Source organism: Echiichthys vipera (genome assembly GCF_963691815.1).
Source record: "Echiichthys vipera genome assembly, chromosome: 2".
Lineage (NCBI taxonomy): Eukaryota > Metazoa > Chordata > Actinopteri > Perciformes > Trachinidae > Echiichthys > Echiichthys vipera.
Genome location: NC_139827.1, coordinates 26,463,155 through 26,484,292, shown reverse-complemented (window position 1 = coordinate 26,484,292; position 21,138 = coordinate 26,463,155). Strand labels below are relative to the sequence as shown.

At 41.9% G+C, this 21,138-nt stretch overlaps 1 protein-coding gene across 3 annotated transcripts in view; it reads right to left on the bottom strand.

The window, feature by feature from the left end:
- rgs12b (regulator of G protein signaling 12b) overlaps positions 1-20,050 on the bottom strand; it is a 52,609-nt gene extending 32,559 nt beyond the window's left edge. For all 3 annotated transcript variants that reach the window (XM_083928635.1, XM_083928636.1, XM_083928637.1), the window contains exons 1-5: positions 20,021-20,050; positions 17,976-19,313; positions 17,529-17,768; positions 15,476-16,465; positions 8,281-8,400 (exon numbers count right to left, since the gene is read on the bottom strand). In XM_083928635.1, coding sequence (XP_083784761.1) covers positions 8,281-8,400; positions 15,476-16,465; positions 17,529-17,768; positions 17,976-19,076 — 2,451 coding nt within the window. In that variant the 5' untranslated portion in view covers positions 19,077-19,313; positions 20,021-20,050. The remainder of the gene's footprint in view (positions 1-8,280; positions 8,401-15,475; positions 16,466-17,528; positions 17,769-17,975; positions 19,314-20,020) is intronic.
- Between the last annotated feature and the right edge of the window lie 1,088 nt (positions 20,051-21,138).

Here is a 21,138-nt window from a genome sequence, read left to right as displayed (position 1 = left end):
AATCCATATACACACAAGTTCCTATTATACTTCTGCCCTTACGACAAGCCTGACTCCAAGTTGACGTTCCCAATTTACAATTGTTTGTTTGTTTGTTTGTTGCGTTTATTTCGAATATTTCTCCAAAAAGTAATAATACACACATATATGTACATACACATATATGCACATACATATCTACAACAGTAATCGCATTCATCATGAAATAAATATTCGAAAAGGAGTGAAAAGAAGTTAAACTTATAAACTCCCACCCCTTATCCTTCTTTATAACTTACAACAAAAATAGAAATGAGCTTCCTAGCCCAATTCAAAGTGATTGGATTCAGATTCAAAGTGAACACAGCATAACTTAGTGACGATATTGGAATACTCAGCAAAAAGGCAAGTAGAAGTGCTTTCATTAGTGGGTCATATGATCAATCACCATCGTTTTAACTCACTCTTTGATAGATAGGAACTTAAAAGACAATTAAATAGATGAAAATCTTAGGGAGTTCAACTTTAGATATTTCGTTTAATTTAAAACATTAGGGGAATCACCAATCCTGCTTTGGATTTTGATCATTGAAATCGAAAGCTAACCGATTTTTGATAGGGGTGAAATGATTGTGAAATTCTGGTATGATTGCGATACAGATGTATAAAATAAGAATCTGGCCGATAGCTTATGCCGATATTGATGGGTTTTCAGAGTCATTTATTCTGTTTTGTTGTTATTCGTACCCCTTAAGTGCGAGGGAAACATAGAAATCCGTTTCTTAGTAAAATAGCAAAGATTGTTTAAAAAACTGTTTTAAAAGCCTTTCAACCTTTTTAACACAACATTTAGCCAACGAAAAATTGATGCAGATAAACATCCTCCATCATCTTATCTGCAGATAGGTAAATATCATTCATTTCATTTCAAAAGCATCTGTATAGGTGTAGACCGGGCCATAGCTTGGAAAATAACCCTGATGATGTCATCACCTTTTATACACAAATGTATATGAGGGTTTGTGTTTAGTCCTGGAATTTAGAGGGTTTAGAGATGGAATTCACAGAGCAACTGAGCCAGCAGTAGATCTGTCTTAAAACAATACTCACATGTCCACATGTGCATGAAAATAAGGTCTTAGTTGCTTTAATTGTTTCCTCTGTCCATACTGGCCTTGAAGAGATTCTCTACTAATGCTATTCCAATGTAAGTGATGGGGGACAGAGTCCTCATTCTGTGTAAAAAAAAAAAAAGAAGTTAATTTGGGCCTGCAGCGGACACAGTTGGTCCAATTGGCATATTTCAAAGTTTTACAGTCTAATTTAGTACAAATGGCCTATATTTGTCACTGTGCCTGCCCTATGGCTCAGAAAGAATAGACTGACCCTGAAGGTAGAAGAGGCAACTTTGCACTGTGAGCATGACTTTGGAAGACACCCACGTTTTAGGCAATAAAGTAACAGAATATTTTTTGATCATACTGGTTCAGCACTGCCTAGTTTCACAGTTTGATCTGAGTTCATGAACAGTTATTCATACTGCTAGAGACTCTTCTGCTCCGATTGGTTGTTGGTCAGGCGCAGTGGGATCTAGCAGATGCCATTAGGAGCAGAAAGGGAGAAGCAACTCGATGCAGCGCTGCATGACTTTTTTTACAGAAAGTCTGTCTCATTGTGTTGTCAGGATATAGTGACAATTTCAGAAATTTTGATTTTCAGGAAAAGTTACCACCTTCAGCTTTAAGGTGACGTCAGCTGATTGACCTCAGAGCACAGGCAGGTGCATGTCTCAGGATGAGGGCCATGATGCGTGTTTGTGTGTGAGATCAGTTGAGTTCCTACCATTACCAATGAAACAGACTGCATTTGTCTGAGTGGGGTCTGTCTAAATCAATTGGCTTGTGGAAAAGTCATGCACATGACACCCAAAAACAAACACACACACAAAACATAAGCACACCCACACACACACACACACACACACACACACAGGGTTACATCCGTATTGATAATATAGATAAGTTAGGTAGGTAAGTTAGGCTTGATTGATTTGGCCACCTGTCGTCATAATTGCAAGTGCTTTTTTTTATAAATATGTTTTATGTTGTTGTTATTTTCCAGGGCAAAACAACACACAACATTTCCACAGATAACTATAACAAAACATACAAACAAGACCCATAATATCTATAAAGGAAAGAGACTCAGGCATTACATACTGTAAAAAGAAAAGAAAAAAACATCCTACACTTCAAAACCCTCTGGTGAGGATAGAGGAAATATCAAAGGATTGTCCTTAGAGTGCAGCATATGACGTAGTCTAAAGAAAGTAAAACTATTTCAAGCATGACCTGATGCCACTGGGTTTAAATGAAGCTTTGTCAGAAAGGCAACAAAGTGGTTAGCACTGTTGCCTCACAGCAAGCGGGTTGCTTGTTCGAATCCAGGCTGGGGCCCTTCTGTGGGGAGTTTGGGTGTTCTCCCTGTGTCTGTGTGGGTTTTCTCCAGGTTCTCTGGCTGCCTCCCACAGTCTAAAGACCTGTTAGGTTCATTGATGACTCTAAATTGCCCGTAAGTGTGAATGGTTGTCTGTCTCTGTTTGTCTCTATGTGCCCCGCGATAGACTGGCGTCCTGTCCAGGGTGTACCCCACTTTACGCCCAATGTCAGCTGGTATTGGCTCCAGCCAGATCTACGTATGGTACAATCTAACAAACCCTGGGCCGAATGGATTCTGTCTGTCACATTCTTTTAGTAAATACTAAAGAAGGCAATCATGTCATCCAGTACTAATGAACTCTGCAGAGTGTGCTGCTCAGAGCCATGTTTAACTGTTATTTTGTCAGAAAGCAGAAAATTGGATGCCCAGACATGGAGCTGGGTCTGTCTGACGTTCCTGCCTGTTATAGGGAAGGTTTTCGTTGCCATGTACTCTACCGGGGAATTGTTGGGTCTATGTAAATCATAAATAAGTCATAGAGTGTGGTCTTTACCTACTCTGTAAAGTGTCCTGAATTGAATTGAATTGAACATATAGAGAACCCTGCCTGCACTGGTAAAACATCTTCGTTGGAACTGTCTCTCTTACTGACACTTGAGCTCCACTGGAAGAGAAATGTCTCCCTCGACCTATCATTATGTTGCCGCTCATGGAAGAAACTCCAGCAATCAGCCTGTGTGCATTGTTTGGCACTTGTACTGGTCCACTCAACCTCTGAATGATTATCTCTGCCCATTTTTTTGCATTATTTTGTAAATAGCATACAAAGGTTTGACCTACAATCACCTTGCGGTTCAGATTTCAACCTTCGTGGACCATTTCAGAATTGTTTGTGTTTGTCAGCATCCTTCGAAAATGGTTAGTTAAGTTAGCTGTATGTGAGGCTGTTTTCAGTGGTGTTTAAAATAGCTTTCTATGGTTTTCAATCATCAGTACTGTCAAACAAAGTTACTTTTGAGTCGTTATTTTTTTTAACTGTGACCCTTAAGGGCTGTCCACACCAGGAGCTATGACTATAAAGATAACTAAATCAATGTGAGCATCTACACTGATGAACGATAACACTCTGTAAACAGCGGCGCCATGCACACGCCGCATAATCCAGCTCCAGGAGCCCCACATGTCCTTCGTCTTCTGCATTATTATGTTTCCTAAATGCCTTCAAAAAGCTTAAAGGGGACGTCAGAAACGACAGACACAACATTTATAATGCACTTTATTTGTCATTATTCTTATTATAAGAAAATGAATAATAAGACTTAAAAAATACAAATTATTCACCACTGTCATTGTCGTTATAGTTGTGATGTGGACTCTCCCATCCACTTGAGTTTGAACGATTTTTTAAACTGTATATTTATAGTTATCATTATTGTTAACTTATTGTCCTTGGTGTGGACTGACTTTTAGCCTCACAGGACAATGATATCGAAAATCCAGACACACACAGCTGAAGTGTACAGCCTGACTTCCTTCCCCACACTGCTGTCATAAGACATTGTCTGTCTGTTTGTGTGTGTGTGTGTGTGTGTGTGTGTGTGTGTGTGTGTGTGTGTGTGTGTGTGTGTGTGTGTGTGTGTGTGTGTGTGTGTGTGTGTGTGTGTGTGTGTGTGAGACAGACAGTGGAAAATGGTTCCGCTCCACAATCAGACATCACAAGACAAGATGTAAGCCTCAAGCTCTGGCAGATAAAAATGCATATACATACAGTATTGCGCACTCACACACACTTCAACTGCAACACAATGTCTGAAAACTGCAGGAGAAGCTTCAGTTAGTAAGCAAGATGGCTGAGAACTGTGTATGTGTGTGTGTCTCTAACCCTGTGCGTGTGTATGTGTATTATAGCGCAATCATTCCCATGTGCATGGACGTGATATACGGGCCAAGACTTCCTCTTCCGAGGGCAGTAAAATGTCGTATACAGTCCAACACATGAGAATGGAGTTGGAGCTGAGAGACTATGTCTCTGTAAACACATATTTACATATGAATGCAGATAAAAGATAGCAAAAAAACAATGAAAAGCTAAATGCTCATCAGAAGATAGGCGATGGGTTCCGGGATTGCATTTCGGTCAATGTGTTCTGTCTCTTTTACTCTCACTCAAGCCCACTCAAACGTGATTGGTCGATACTGTTCGAGCTACAAGCGGAAACCAGAACACTTCAACTACCCAAATCTTGTCTCCTTGCCTACAGATTCTGTAGTCACATAAAGAATTAGAATTTGGATCTGGATCTGGATCTGAATCTGTGTGTATGTGTGTGTGTGTGTGTGTGTGTGTGTGTGTGTGTGTGTGTGTGTGTGTGTGTGTGTGTGTGTGTGTGTGTGTGTGTGTGTGTGTGTGTGTGTGTGTGTGTGTGTGTGCATCTCCGTGCGCATGTGAATGTCTATATACTCTGTGCTTTTGTGTTGAGGCCTCACTAACGAGGGAAATGTCTGCTTGTTGCTCATCAGAGCTCATTAGAAGTGCAGGCTCACACTCACACAACCCTATTACCCCCCCACCGCCATCACCACACAAACACACATACACCAATCTCTCGCTCTGCTCCCTCCCCTCACATAACACAAAGCCCTCTCTGTTTGTGGACATTACCGCATAAGCAGCAAGAGAAAAAGGCCAAGCGACCGGAAGAAAAAAGGTAGAAAAGAGAAGGGGAGGGAGGAGGGAGGATGGTCTGGCACTGGCACAGAGAAAGATCTACCCGTGTATGAAACATACACACAATGGAGGGAAATTCAAATATGTGCAAAAATCCACTGTATCACCTAAAATGCATGGGTAAGGGATTTGGGGGCAGACATTACTGAGGTCCAGTGGGGTGACATTTAAAACGGATCCAGTCATCCTCGATTTGTGCCAGGCACGGCCTATCACAGTGGAAGGTGCTTCATAGAGCCCATTTCACCAACGCTACATTGGCTAAGATATACCCTAGTCATAGTGATGCTTGTAACCGCTGTAAGCAGTCCCCAGACAACCACGTGTGCAAACCCTCAAACAGGCTCTCAACATAAATTTGGAACCCAATCCCCTGACTGCTCTTTCCGGGCTCCCTCCTTCTAATAATCTACCAATTACTAAATATATGTATATACATATGTATATATATGATATATGCTTCCTAAACGGACACATCCCATCTGGTGCAGTTTCCTGCGTTTTCTTGCTTTTAGAATTCATTTACACACTTCTAAGAATCTACAAGTGATATTTCATATTTGTACATAGACATTTATACGTCTAATTAGTAAACAAAAGTGATTTTGATGAGAGAAAGCATTAGAATGTTTGGGCGACGCTCAGCCTGAGCGGCTCAGGTGGTGGTTTACGTTAAAAATGGAAATCAATTGTTGTGTGGAAGATTAAAGCTAAGCTAATATAAGCTAAAGCAACGATACAGCTTCTGTGGTCTAGTATATCTATAGTATATCAATAAAGTATTATAGGTTGTCCATATAATAATAATAACAATAATGGTACTCTGTCACTTACGTGAAAAAAATTGTTTTTTCTTATAGTGATTTGAATTTTTGTTATCATAATACACTGACCCAAAATATACACAGACCGTACAACAAAACACTGGTGGATAGAAATAAAACACTATTATTCTGATTTTGAATTTAATACATTTTCGACTTTTTCCTCAAAGATTTGATAGTTTTTATATTATATAATAATTAAGTAATATTATACCCCCCCCCCCCCCTCTCCCGAGTCTGTATTTTTTTTTTTCATACTTGGCCCTAATACGCCGCCGTTGTATATCTTAGTATACTCCTGTGCGAATTAAAAGCACTTGACAAATTAAAAGTGTTGAGTATTTTCAAATTTTTATTTATTATTCTAATTTTTTCTTCTTTATTTTCAATTCATTTATTATTATTGTTTCCAAGTTATTTCATTTCCATTTCCACATGCTGGCCCCTGTGACTTATCTGTGTCCATTCATGCCCATATTGTTTACATGTTTATGTAAGTAAAGTACCAAAAAATGAATTATCAGAAATTATAGTATTTATAATTATTTAGGGCTGATGAATTTGTGGGCAGGAGAGCTTATTTGAGGCACCAAGTGATGTGCAAATTGATTTTCCTTTTGAGGAATTTGATCTATTTTTTTTCTCATGAAAACTGTACACACCAGCTTTAACTGTTATTAAAATAGTTTGGGACCCATTAGTTGAAGACATCTCCAGTTTGAATCCAGGCAGGGTTTTTGTACCATGTAATTCCTAATATTGCTCCCTTTCTCCCTATACATTATTTCTCTCTCTACTACTGTGCTGTCATATAAAATATGTGTATTAAAAAAAATCCCCACTGAGGGAACAGTGTGGGATGTGCTTATCCACTCCCATGGTGCCACAGTAGCCACTAAACTGCGGAAACATTTAGCTTTCTTCTGATCTCTATCTTAGACCAAAACAGTAATGAATTGTGCTCACAGACAGCAGGACTCTGCTTTGGCGCACACACACACACACACACACACACACACACACACACACACACACACACACACACACACACACACACACACACACACACATATACACACACACACACACACACACACACACACACACACACACACACACACACACACACACACACACACACACACACACACACACACACACACACACACACACACACACACACACACACACACACACACACACACACACACACACACACACACACACACACGCCATGTTCACTTTAAAATCAGAAAAGATGTCAAAAATAGTTTCCTGAAATGAAATATCCTCCAGTATATTGATCTAAAACACAATTAAGATGAATAGAACCTTGTACAAACGTAGGCCTAGTCTCAGGGGCATTTAAAGTGGTAACCATGATAGCAGTTTATTGTATCGTTCCTGCCTGAGTACTATAACATCCATTGCAGACTTTATCTTGATAAAATATTGTATAGTAGTACTAAATACGCATATTGTTATAGCAAAACTCATGGCTCTCAAAGAGCATAAGGGTAATTCTGGCAAGAGTGTAGTACCCCCAGTCAGCAGAATATACAATACTTCTACACCTACAGTGGAAATCAAAACTAGAGAACAACTAATAAATACTTGATTTATTCTGAAATACTGTTATTTTGTACTTTCCAGAATTTGCGGCTGTGGCTAGATTAATACCAATAACTTGGAGGTATCTGAAAGTGTTCTCGAATTTTTGCTCACTGCCTTTTTTCACAAAATAAAGGTTTTGTTGAAGTGCCTTGGTTATTTAAAAAAAAAACATGCTACAGTGGTATAGCCACAGCTGATATTCTATCAAATTCTGTATGGTAAAAAATAACAGTATTTCAGAATAAATCAAGTATTTATTAGTTCTAATTTTGATCTCAACTGTAAATGTATAGCTACATATATTAAATAGTAACCGATAATGTAAAGAAACCATCTGCGATAAAAGCTGCACTGTAGTCTTGGTCCAAATCCATAAATACCGCCCTGGAAATGTCTGTTGGCTCTTTCTATACACTAACTCTCTGTCCATAACTACGGTTATGTTTCCATGGTGATGTGAGAAGAGGGCTTGATGTGTCATGTGAGGATGTATGATGTGCATGAGCTGCTATTATTAGAGATGGATGGTGGCTCAAATGTGACGATAAAATAATACTCATTCTGAGCTCGAGCACTGCAAGAACACTCAAAACTTTGGCAGCAAATGTAAGTAATATTTATATATACTGTGTGTGTGCGTGTGCGTGTGCGTGTGCGTGTGCCTGTGCGTGTGCGTGTGTGTGTGTATGCTCCTACCTCCAGGTCATCCAGAGAGCGGGCCAGGCTGAGGCGTTTGGAGCGTCCAAAGGAACGTCTTGCTGACGAACGCTGGGGGAGTGGAGGGAAGCCCATTGTCAGACCACGGAACCGACCACCCTGAGGAGAGAAAACACGTCTATGTTCAGTTAACATGCTAATGTCATAAAGTACATAAAGGGGGAAGTGGCGGTAGCCTTAAAGTCAGAGAAGTGCGCTGGTGAAGAGGTTGCTAGTTCTAATGCCTTGATCAGGAAACAGCAATTCGATTCAATTCAATTTTATTTCATTTATAGTGCCAAATCATAAAAAAAGTTATCTCAGGACACTTTACAAACTAGATAAAGACCACACTCTATGACTTGTCATGATTAACATAGACCCAACAATTCCCCCGTAGAGTAAGGTGGCAACGAAAACCTTCCCTATAACAGACAGGAACGTCAGACAGACCTAGCTCTGTGTAGGACAGACATCTGTCTGCACCGGTTGGGCAGGAAGAAAAGGAGAGAGAAAGAGAGAAAAGACGGACATATGGACAGAGAGAGACAAAGACAGAGACAGACACAAAAGTACGTGTAATGGGAAGCTCCAATGTGTGAATGTGTAGAACAAGGAATCTGAATATACAGCAAACAATGACATTACAATGGAAATAATGACATTAAATTCATTCATTGCAGAGGGTTCCTTTGGTGGAGACATCACATGCCATCTCTCACCCTCTCTCTAGTCATACTTTCAAGAATTAGAGAGCATCCAGTATCTTATGGCAGATATATTGGTTTGACGTATTACAAACTGGCGTCTGTGGCAACATTCACAGGAAAAATCTCACGTTGTGCACAGTTAGTATCTATTTTCCATCACCAAGCAGTGATCTTGTGGTCTACAGAGAAGGGTTGCGGAGCTAGTGCGATAAACTCGCTCTTCAATTCACTTTTGAGTGGAGTGGCATACTATTTTTACAGTCTCTGCTTCCATTGGGAGTGAATCATAACTATAGCCGAACAAACAAAGAAAAGAGTGTTGGCTAGGGATTATGAAATTACAAAAATAAGTGAAAGTAAGATTGAAAAACACAAGTAGCATGTGCTTGCTATAAAGGAAGCTGCAGTTTCAGAACTGCAATCCTAGGGTCCCTAGTTTTTCAGGTAGATGTAACGTTACGTGTAGTTTCCATAAACCAAAGCCTGTCTTTTAACCTCAAGGGGAACTACGCCCATACATGTTATTCCTATCATAAGACAGACAGTCCAGAAATATTAATAAACGTGAACAACTCTCTTCCAAATCCCAAAACTACGGTGCTAAAACTCAAATGTGAGATGTCATCAAGTATAAAGTATGGCGCTGCTTCATAGACAGTGAATTGAGAAAGATGTTATAGATGACACTAAGAGCACCAGAGGAATGTTCTTTTGATATGGAGACATTTTCTGTTTCCGAACTGACAACACTACTTTATCATAAAGCTAATTTGGGCATAAAAAAGAAAACCAAAAAATTCAATCCCTCATTCTTTGTCTGTGGATCAGTTTCCTTCCGTTCACAAATTTGATTTAAATTTCTTAGGCCATTGAAATAACATATTGGAATTCTTAATCTACGTGGTTCTCCCCTTTAACCCAACCCTACCCATAACCCTTCACAGCTAGCTAGCTGCTAACTAAAATGTTGACATTTGTGCAGTATGCCAGTTTTGTTCAGTAACTAAGCTCTTAGAAATGTGGTCCAGCCCTGAAACAGCAGTTTTCTCTATCACAGTAACACGGTAAAGAAAAACACACCTCCAGTTACTGCTCATTGCTACTGGTGCCGAACAAAATGGAAATCTTTGAGATTGTATATTAAACAAAAATGTTTATGTAAAATCGAAGAGGAATGGCATGCGATATATCATTATCATATATCAATATTGATAACATGACAACTTAAAAATAATACGTATACAACCAATAAATAACAGAATGACCGACAGCCTGTGAATATTCTTATTTTTCCACGTCATCGTTCTCCCCAAAGCAATTTCAGTCAAAAGCAACTGGACTTGGTTGTTTGTCTAGGAAGGCATTTCACCTCTCATCCAAGAGGCTTCATCAGTTCATGAACGCATCTGACCAGGCTGGGACTGGTCCAACTAACTGGTGTGAGATCCAGGTATTTAACCTCTCACAAGGCCGATGATGTCACTGAAACCCTTTGTGCTCCAAGTGCCAACGACCATTGTTAGAGAGGCAGTTGTTGGTGGGAAGTTGGTTTCGATTTCATTAGTGCTCTACTGGGTTATAACGACAGTTGTTGGTGGGAAGTTGGTTTCGATTTCGTTAGTGCTCTACTGGGTTATAACGACAGTTGTTGGTGGGAAGTTGGTTTTGATTTCGTTAGTGCTCTACTGGGTTATAACGACAGTTGTTGGTGTGAAGTTGGTTTTGATTTCGTTAGTGCTCTACTGGGTTATAACGACAGTTGTTGGTGGGAAGTTGGTTTCGATTTCGTTAGTGCTCTACTGGGTTATAACGACAGTTGTTGGTGGGAAGTTGGTTTTGATTTCGTTAGTGCTCTACTGGGTTATAACGACAGTTGTTGGTGGGAAGTTGGTTTCGATTTCGTTAGTGCTCTACTGGGTTATAACGACAGTTGTTGGTGGGAAGTTGGTTTCGATTTCGTTAGTGCTCTACTGGGTTATAACGACAGTTGTTGGTGGGAAGTTGGTTTCGATTTCGTTAGTGCTCTACTGGGTTATAACGACAGTTGTTGGTGGGAAGTTGGTTTCGATTTCATTAGTGCTCTACTGGGTTATAACGACAGTTGTTGGTGGGAAGTTGGTTTCGATTTCATTAGTGCTCTACTGGGTTATAACGACAGTTGTTGGTGGGAAGTTGGTTTCGATTTCGTTAGTGCTCTACTGGGTTATAACGTACCCTAAAGCCCGGGTCGCGGTGCGGAAGGACAGTGTGAGTACGCCCTTAGACGACCTCCTCTGTTGAAGGATGGTGGACAGTCAGAATGTTTTATGTTTAAATCTCTATTAATGCATGGAAACTTCAGTGTTTACACTGTTGGTGGACTGGGTGAAATAACATCTATGATAGCCAGTAGCCATGGTCTTTGTTTGTTTGTGTTTTGCATTATCAGGATGTTATGCCCATTAATCCATGCAGGTTTTATATCAAAAATTTCCCATTGTAGAATACTTTTCTAATGTGCAGGTTTTTGCACTATCCAAACCTAAGGATCTAAACTATGATCCAATCCAAACAGGTTTTGTGTGTGTGTGTGTGTGTGTGTGTGTGTGTGTGTGTGTGTGTGTGTGTGTGTGTGTGTGTGTGTGTGTGTGTGTGTGTGTGTGTGTGTGTGTGTGTGTGTGTGTGTGTGTGTGTGTTTGTGTGTGTGTGTGTGTGTGTGTGTGTGTGTGTGTGTGTGTGTGTGTGTGTGTGTGTGTGTGTGTGTGTGTGTGTGTGTGTGTGTGTGTGTGTGTGCGTGCGTGTGTGTGCGTGCGTGCGTGTTTTGATGGACAAGTGTTATAGAAAGATGAATGTCCAAGTGTTAACTAAATAAAGACACATATAACACATTTAAATTGAGGCTCACATGAAGAGATTTAAGCTTTGGCTGAAGCTCTCTGTTACACATGCATCACTGTTTAAGATGGATTTCCTTTTTTTCACTTAAATGTTAAATTCCACATGTTATGCACAGGCATGTACAGTCCTGTGCTTTTTGCCTGCAGTACCAGATAGTACTTTAGTCAAACCCTCAACCTCAGCCAGTGACAGACAGACAGACACACACGCACACGCACACGCACACACACACAGTGACAACAGCAACACTTTCAGAGCAGTATCTGAGGAGGTAGTGTGTTGTGCTCTAATTGCCTTGGTTCATGTGGTTTTATCATAGAGTTCAACTGAAGCAACTACAAGGAATTTTTTTTAACTGGTTATGAAACAGTCTCAGTTTAACTGGTTCCTCTATACTATGACTTACAAAAGCAAACAAGACTATCAGCAAGAACATTAGTTATTCTCCTGCCCCAGGTCCGATTCACAATCAAACTAATCGCAGTACGCTAGCAGTTAGAAAGAATCCGGAGAATTTTATTTTTGGCGTTATGTTTTTTTGGTTGTGGCTGATTCTGGGGCAGCAAAGGGAAAAATAAAATAATTGACAGAAGAACAAAAAAGGCTAAGAGGGTCAGTGATAGAGCATGGGTAATAACATGAGTCAACCTCTGTGGGTCATTCAACAGATGAAGAGAACCACAGGATTTAAAAAGATTCAAAAGCACTCTTCCTCATATGTCTATTTTATCTACATAATACATAGCCAAATATGTTTTTACATCGATATATTTGTCTTGTCTGAATTAACACTGGTGGCTAAAACAAAGTTGACTTTGTTTCACCATCGTTATATTACAGTTATTTATCCTCTACATAGCCACAAATAAATACATGACTTCATCATTGCTATGCGGTAGACTAATGCAGTGGAAACCCGCTAACTGGAATGAAATTTAAAGTGGCCAGCTGTTACATGATTCCATACACCTAGTAAGAATGAGCAGATGAGAAAATTAGTCACTGGGTCATCAAGATTTATTGTCCAAAGCCATCTGACAATGATGTAACCACCCTGAGTAAACCAAAGAGGAGAAAAGGCTAAGTCTCCCGTTGCCTTCACAAGTTACAACTAGCCTCTTAACAACTGCTGTCCTTTCAACTTTAGAGAACAACAGAAATATTCGGCCTCTTTCTCTCCTCTCACAGATGGCATTTAGTGAATTTCCTAACGCTGTAGGAGAGAGAGCATATATCAGTGACCAGCTGAGTAATGACCAATTAATTCATGCTGACAGGCTCCAGAGGCCAAACCGTGACACATGTTGAATCTGAGTGGCTGATTAGGAGCAGGTCTTGTCAGCATTTCATCAGGAGACCGGTGGTGTTGCCTAGATACAAAGTCAGCCCTGCATCTGTGTGTGTGTGTGTGTGTGTGTGTGTGTGTGTGAGACTGGGTGACAAGATCATCCGCACAGATAAGAGCTCTGAGTTTTCCACAAAAAGTCTTTAGTCTTTCAGATGTTTCAGTAAGCTTCAGCCGCACCCAAACAACCACCGAGTCAGATCATTTCCTTTTTAATGGAAATGATGGAAATTGATGAGATGAATTCTACAATTCCACAAAATATCACACTAATCATATCACATCGTGATATCCCCACAGTCCAGTGGGGACTGAACTGTCTGTGTCTGTATTTAGTATATTCAAATTCACAAATTCCACAAATTCTCATGTCTATAGATATAAATCATGTGTGCTTTCTGTGGACAGATGAGCTTCAGGTACAAAGAGACTTCCATAATGCATGCATAGCTTCTTTTTTATTTTCCCATGGCCAGTCATGAGAGTGCAGGAGGCTTATGGAGGTTTAGATAGTGAAACAGTGCCACCATGTGGCAAATACTAAAAATAAATTAAGAATACACTTAACACTGTAACCTTTATACTAGTATGACAAGTCAGTTCAAATACTAAACTTATAATATTATTGCTAATGAAAGACAGAAGAAGTAGAGCTATAATTTGGCACAAAAAACCTGGCCCGACTCTACATGAATCAGCATAGTTTATGTCCAAGCAGTTTTGGGCAAATAAAAACTAAAATTGACACTGTTATCCATGCGTGTAAATTGAATTAATATACAGAAGATGGCGGTACAGACACAGTCGTACACAGCCCTCACATTATTTATGACATAACGCTACACAGTCGATAAGGTCTGCATTAAATTTGCACAAACCTGACCCGATTCAAGCCTGGGGGATTGGGCCAATTGGGTTCAGGCAGAGAATCAAAGCTTTAAGAAGAACTATGACATCATGTCACAGCAGAATCAGCATTTCATTTTGACTACCGGTCGTGCTGGCTTACTATGACAGACTTCACAATTCTGTGTCTCCAGTCAGAGGACATTGTTCAGAGGGGTTAACATTCACCTTCCTGTCACTGTCAGCCTCTACCCTGGCCCTGGCCTTGTACACACTTCCTCTGATTGTCACCTGGGGGTCCCTCTCCAACAAGGAAACAAGAGTCTTCCCCCGGTATCAGTTCTGATATGTAAATGTAGACAATGCAACTATTTGCTAAATACTTTTTAAAATTCAGACGGGCTGCAGAGAGGTTAATGCACAAGAAATCCAGTCAGGCTGGATATATCTTTCATGCTTTGTCTGTATCTCTTCCATTCTATTGTTTTGAAAAGATAAATAGGCAGTCAATAACGTACTGTAGCTCAATACAAAAGGAAACTTCTTCTCACAAATAATGCAGCTATTGTAATCAACTGTTAATTTTGATCTTGATTGGAATAGTTGGGCAGCAGTCATTTACTTTTTGTCACATTGCTGATGTAAACATGTGGTTTGAATATATTTAATATTCATGTGTAAGCAAATAAATGCTTTAACTAAATTGAACAAACACTATACAAGCTCTTTATATTCACTTCATTAACTAGTCAATAGCCCGCTCTGCTGTTCATTCTCATTACGGTGGAAAACAGGTGGTTTTCAGGTGAAGGCAGATGCCTGGCTAGTGCATAATACATGATCTGATACTGGAGCAGTGGGATGAATAACTTATCAATCCACCTGTACAGAGTCTGAGGAGAGAGCCAACTGGGGTGCTCGCATTATTCAGTATAGCACAGGGATGTTTGGTGGGGTGAACAAGGTTCTTCGCAACTTTCAAAACCACTGAAAAGTTTTACATCAGAGTGAGAGATAGCGTACATTCAAGGACTGAATGAGTTAAATGCTAGGCCTTGAAGAGGAGAAGGTGAGAAAGCGATGGAGAGCAGTGGGATGAACACAGATGGATTTATAGCCTCAATAAACCCAAGTCTTGGACGCACTCTCGTCAGAGTAAATTTCCACAGCAGGGGTGTGTTATGGGGGATGCTACTCACTGCCCGGGCTTCTCATCTCATGGTCAGTTTTAACACAACTCTTCCAAAAGCCCGTAGTCCACTAACTGGCACAGCATAACACATTACTGAATGCAGTTCTTTAGAAAGACTGACGATGTTCTGGGCTAAAAAATTTGGAATAAAGCATAAAAAAATACGTGATCAGCATGAAAATTTAGACTTCTTTCATCATAATGCATTAATGGAAAAAAACATACCTTTTTCTCTCCCTCCTTTGCATTCCCCCGTTTCTTCTGTCTTTCACCTCTCTCTGCTCCAGCTCTCTCCCTGTCTCCAGCACCAAACAGCTTCTTAGCCCACTCATCTTTCTGAACAGCCAGTCGGTGGGTTTGGGAGTGGGGATGTGAAGGAGGAGGAGGTTGGCTCCCTCCAGGTGGTGGCAGGGGGTCTCCGGAGGGCAGTGGAGCCCGGTAGCGGTCGGCCGGGATCTTATTCATAGGTGGGGGCAGGGTGCTGCAGTTTGCTGATGACCATCCGTCGGTGGATTCGGCGTAGGACTCCTGATCGCTGCTCAGGCCCTGGAGGTGGCTGTGGTGGTGCTGCTGACGCCAATCTCTGAGCACATGGACTGGCAGCCACCGCTGCGGCTCCGCCCCTGCTCCTCCGCCCCCCCTCTTTTCTCCTCCCCCAACAGCTCCTCCCCGCTTCCCTGGCAAGTAGTGGTGTGAGTGGACCCCTCGAGAGTGCCTGCCGGGTACGGCATCGGGGTGGACCAAGGGGAGAGGGTGAGGGAGGTCAGCCAGGTGTGACTCATGATGGTAGTGGCCATTTCTCAGAGCTGGCGGAGGAGGAGGAGGAGGTGGGAGAGGGGCTGCAGCTCCTAGGGTGGGGCTCCAGGCTTGCTGGGATGAAGGTGGGCTGTCCCAGTGGCGTGGCCCAGAGGTGTGGTTGTGATTAGGAGGACCTCCCAGGTCTACTAAAAGCACTCTGTTATTCTTCTCTTCTGGTAAAAAGTTGCCGATCCCGCTGTCACTGTTGCTGCTGGTGCTATGGTTCTGCTGGGCATCGTTGTCTGGATCGTGGAAGGCCCGGGCCCGGACTCCTTCGATGTTGTCCCCCATGTCCCGGTAGAGGACGGAGACAAACTGAAGGAGAGGCTGAGAGCTGAGCGGGAATTCCAGGCAGCCTCCGGTGTCTGGGTCAGGGGTGCACTCAAAGCCGAACCTCATTGCTACCCCTAAATGGACCTTAGGAAACAGGAGCAAGCATCAGGAAGAGTGTCAGTGGATGGGTAGACATTTTCCACAATATATGTCACTTTACCACAATGACAATATTACATCAGGAGATTAATTGGTGCTAATTACATACAATGTAACAAACTATATACAATATGTCTGGCTGATTAGCATCACAGACACTTGATTAAGTAAACTTAAGGTTTTCTGTTATAAAAATCAGGCACTGGCAGTAAGGCTGTGTATCAAACTTTATTTCCTGTTTACCTATTATTTGATGAGATACTTCCTCATTTAAATCTTAATTTTGATTTTTTTTTAGACAGTTTTTTAGTTGCTTGTTAAAACAAAATTCAAACTGCAAAGCTGCATTCAAGAAATTTGGATTAGTTTGTTAAATAAAAAAAAAGTCAAATAAGTAGTATTTAAAAAAAGGTGTTGTTTTGGTGTCTGCTACTAGTAAAACAAACAAAAGTAAAACATCCTTTTTCTAGCCTGGCGTCATCAGACTAATCACAAAAGCGTAAGAAACATGAGTTTGTCAGATTAGCCTGGTTTCCAGGCTAACCCCTTTCTTCTATTTCTGCTCTAATGAAGACCTTGTGAGGTTAAACCCAGTCCGAAGTTTAAACCAATACTAAATAAAGCATACAATACCTAAGAGACTTTTTTCTTGCTCTGCTTGTGAGTGCCTAAACAACATGATTCTTCTGTGATTCTTTTTTTCCATCTTGCACCTAGCAGGGCACCGATTGAGCACTTAGCCACTGCATTCGTTTTGTGTTTGGAATTCAAAGCCATTATTGAAAAAATTGTGGAAACTAAAATATCCAGTACTTAATAATCTCGTCTCATCTCATCTCATCTCATCTCATCTTCAACCGCTTATCCAGGGTCGGGTCGCGGGGGCAGCAGCTCTAGCAGGTGACCCCAAACTTCCCTTTCCCGGGCCACACTAACCAGCTCTTAAATAGTAATAGCATATGCATATGTAACTGCATAAAGAAAATAATTCAAAATTTTGTTGTGCTATCAAAGTGTGATCTGTAACTTTCCTATTCACTGTTCGTACCTGGTGGTGGCAGAGGTCTGGATCCACGATGAACACGTGACAGGAAGTCCTCAAACTGCCCTCTTCATCTCGTCCGTTGCTGAAGTGACAATCATCGTGGTCGTCAGATGCCTGCATTGTGACAAGTCCGAAGAATCGGCGGTCATCGGGACAACAGGCGCTGAAGGCTAGTTTTTCTGCAGGATAGGTGGCCAGAACCTGACCTCTGTCACTGCACAGACGCACACTGTCGTGCATGACCTGGTGGGATATAGTTAACACATGACAAAATATGATACCAGGGAAAATAATGACACAATAAAAGTTAAAAAGCGTCATTCACAAAAATATGACGTTACTGTTAGTTTTCCAGCAGTTTAGGTTAAGCTATGGATGTTTTTCCTGAATTCAAAATATATAGTTTACAAGTTATTAGCATCAGATGATTAACAAAACATTCAATCACACCTTCATAAGGACAAGAGAATGGATCTTTTGTTCAGCCCGGAGGCGCCTCATGCTGCATCTGATGGCTTGCAGGCTGTCACTCTCTATGCTCGTCCCTATGGAGGCCAGCTCAATGGAGCCCAGATAGCCAACAATCATGCCCACATTGAGGATGCCCTCGCTGGGCTCCAGGCCCAAGTCCCCCCCATCTCCTACATCCAAGTCTTGCTCTTCGTGGTGTTGAAGGTGGGTATGATGGAAGTCTGCGTCCAGGAAGACTGAGTCGTCATTCAGAACTTGGGCCATCTCCTCCTCAGAGAGCAGGTTGGGGTTGCTCTGGGAACGGGAGGAGTTCCGATATGGAGGGAACTCTGGATCAGTCAGCGGACGTGGTTTTGATGATGAGCTGGCCCCAGGTCTGTCCTTGTCTGAGCTGCTGGAGGACTGGCTGGAGTTTTCAAAGATCATGTTAAAAATCCCTCCGGACTGCAGCTCTGCCACAACCTTCTCTGCCCTGTTGATGCCCAGCTGCTTAGAATCCATTTTGGGTTTGTACCAGCCCCCACGGGCTCCACAGGCTGACCTGCTGTTATTGTTATTGTTAAGTCCGTTGTCATAGAAACCATCCAACTCTTCATCACTTGAGCATGAGTCAAGGTAAGACGCTGCCATTGTGTTGCTGCTATGATGGCGACTTCCGGCAGTGCGTTGGTGGTGATGATGGTGCCGCCTGTGACGTTCTCCCTCGGCGATGACCAGTTTCAAAACACCAGAGCAGCGTCCGATCAGTTTGACCACGTCTTCGTGCGACGCCTTGGAGACATTGATGTCATTGACGGAAAGGATGTGGTCTCCAGAACGCAAACCTACATAGTCTGCAGGGCTCCCTTTCAGGATGCAGCTGAGGACACATGGACTTTGGCCCGACAGTGTAAAGCCGTACCCTGTTCGTCCTCTCGCCACCTCCACGGCACGGATGCGACCCTGCTGGGTAGAGGAGGAGGGTGGCGGAGGCTGTGGCAGGCCACTTCCACCACACGGGCGTCTTTTGGATGACGTATCCACTTGCCTGAACATTGTGCCAGGTGAGTTCCTCTTGTCCATTGATTCAGTACGTTTCATTTAGTCATTATACATCCCTAGGCTCTGCTCAAGCAGGAACGCAGGTCACTTCCAACGTCTGTCTCCTTGTTTAACTTCTCTGCTGTCAAGTGGCTACGAAAAAATGAGTAGCAGTTCCAAAAGCAGCAGCAGGGTGAAAGTTTGTCCTCGGTTCTGGCACAGCTTTGCTACAGCAGCATTCCCATCCTGGTGTCACTCTCTCTCTCTCTCTCTCTCCCAACTCACAGGTTCAGTTACCTGCAGCACAGAACAGAAGTCAGTCATGAGAGCCTTACCCTCCTTAACATGCTTATAGCTGTCTCTACTTGAGTTTTTTATGATACTTCTATTCTGCACAGCAAAATGGCTGTCTGTGTGGTCTATATGGCAGAATAGGAGTTAGTTATAAAACAGTCCATAAATGTCAAAAGACAGCCTTATACGTCGTTAATGGAAATATAAAGAGTTAATATCTCATGTTAAGGGTAAGGCCATACACACAGCCGCACCTGTGCAAGGTGGAGTCAGTGAAGCTCTGTCCAATGGGAAACGTGTCTTCAGCGCAGAGGCGTTTTCACACCTGGCAGGCACGCAGGTAAATTAGACAGAACCAGCCTACAACTGGAGCCTTAAGGTAACTTTTCATTTCGCTTATTAGCAACACTAACCGTGGCTTCTGTTTGAGTTCAACAAGTATGTGTTAATACGTAGTCCAAAACATCCGCTAAGAAACTCTAAAGAAAAGGTTAACGTTAGCTGACGCGTTTACCGTTAGCTCAGTTAGCTGCACATGCTAGTGAGGCTACATGTTAGCCCTGGTTACAATGCACGCTTTTGAAAGACATTACGAGCTATGTGTTTGTCACTTTACACTCGGCGGTGTGCATGCTTTTCCTCTGTCAATTCACGAAAGTTACCAACAAAAAGTTTGTTGCCGTGACTTTGCTGTTCAAAAGTGCACTCACCCGTGCTTAAACTATAGTCCCGCCCCCGAGTTCCAGTTCTGTGGAATGTCGGTCTGTAACTAAGGTAACAGCGGTGTACACAGACTTTTATATGCCGTCATTGGTTTTCCGAGTTGTCAGTCAGACGGCCGAACAGTTATGTGGCTAAATTGACAAAAGTTAGTCTGAGAAATCACAAATAAAAGTATCAACAGTAGCATATTTCCACAGGTGTCAAAACTCAGCAGCACAAGGCCGGCCGTGTCGGCCCGCTGTTGTGATTATTGGGAGTATTATTGGAAACCAGGGTGCATGCATCGAGCTGTCTTTGACCATCACGTACGCAGCGAGGAAGGAAACGACAATAGTCTGAGTTGTAAAGGAACAGCTGAATAAAAGGTGGATGCAGGTCCTTTTTAATGTTTCGACAAAGAGGTTTGTTCTAGCGGGTTAGCGGGAATAAAAAAAAAACGACTTACTTGTCGGTGTCCGACGGTGATGATGCTCGGGGAGTTTCCATAGTTTGGTAGCTAAGGGTTTAGTTAGGTAAACTCAGGGACGATGGGTAAACAAAAGAAAAGGCTGCACCATCTGGCGAAGTAGCCTTAAGAGGAGGAGGACTGGAGGAGAGGGAGGGAGGGGTGTTTAGAGTGGGCAGAGAGGGGGGACTTCAAACAGTTTCAATGCATCTGAAACGTGTTTTTCACTTCATTAACTAGACTACACATAGGCCACAATATCACATCTAATAGTGTATCTGGGAGATTGATCTAGGCTGCTGAACAGTGGTGTCAGTATATCTTAGGGATGTCAAAGTCCTTCAACTGTTGGTTACTATGGGTAACACTATTGTGCATCTTAAAAAGCATCAACTCAGTAGCAACCCCACCTAACTAGATGTAGTATATACTTTTAGCTGTTTGATAACATTTTCCGATAACCGCAAGTCGTCTAATCAATTGGCAGAAAAATAAACTATTCTGATAATCTGTGAAGTTATTTTTCATGCGAAAATGGCAGGAAAGGCTGTTTTCAGCCTCTGAAATACGGAGATTTCTTGCTTTTCTGTTTCATATCATATTACACTGAATATCTTTTGGTTTCCGACTAATACAAGTGAATATTTAAGGGCATCACCT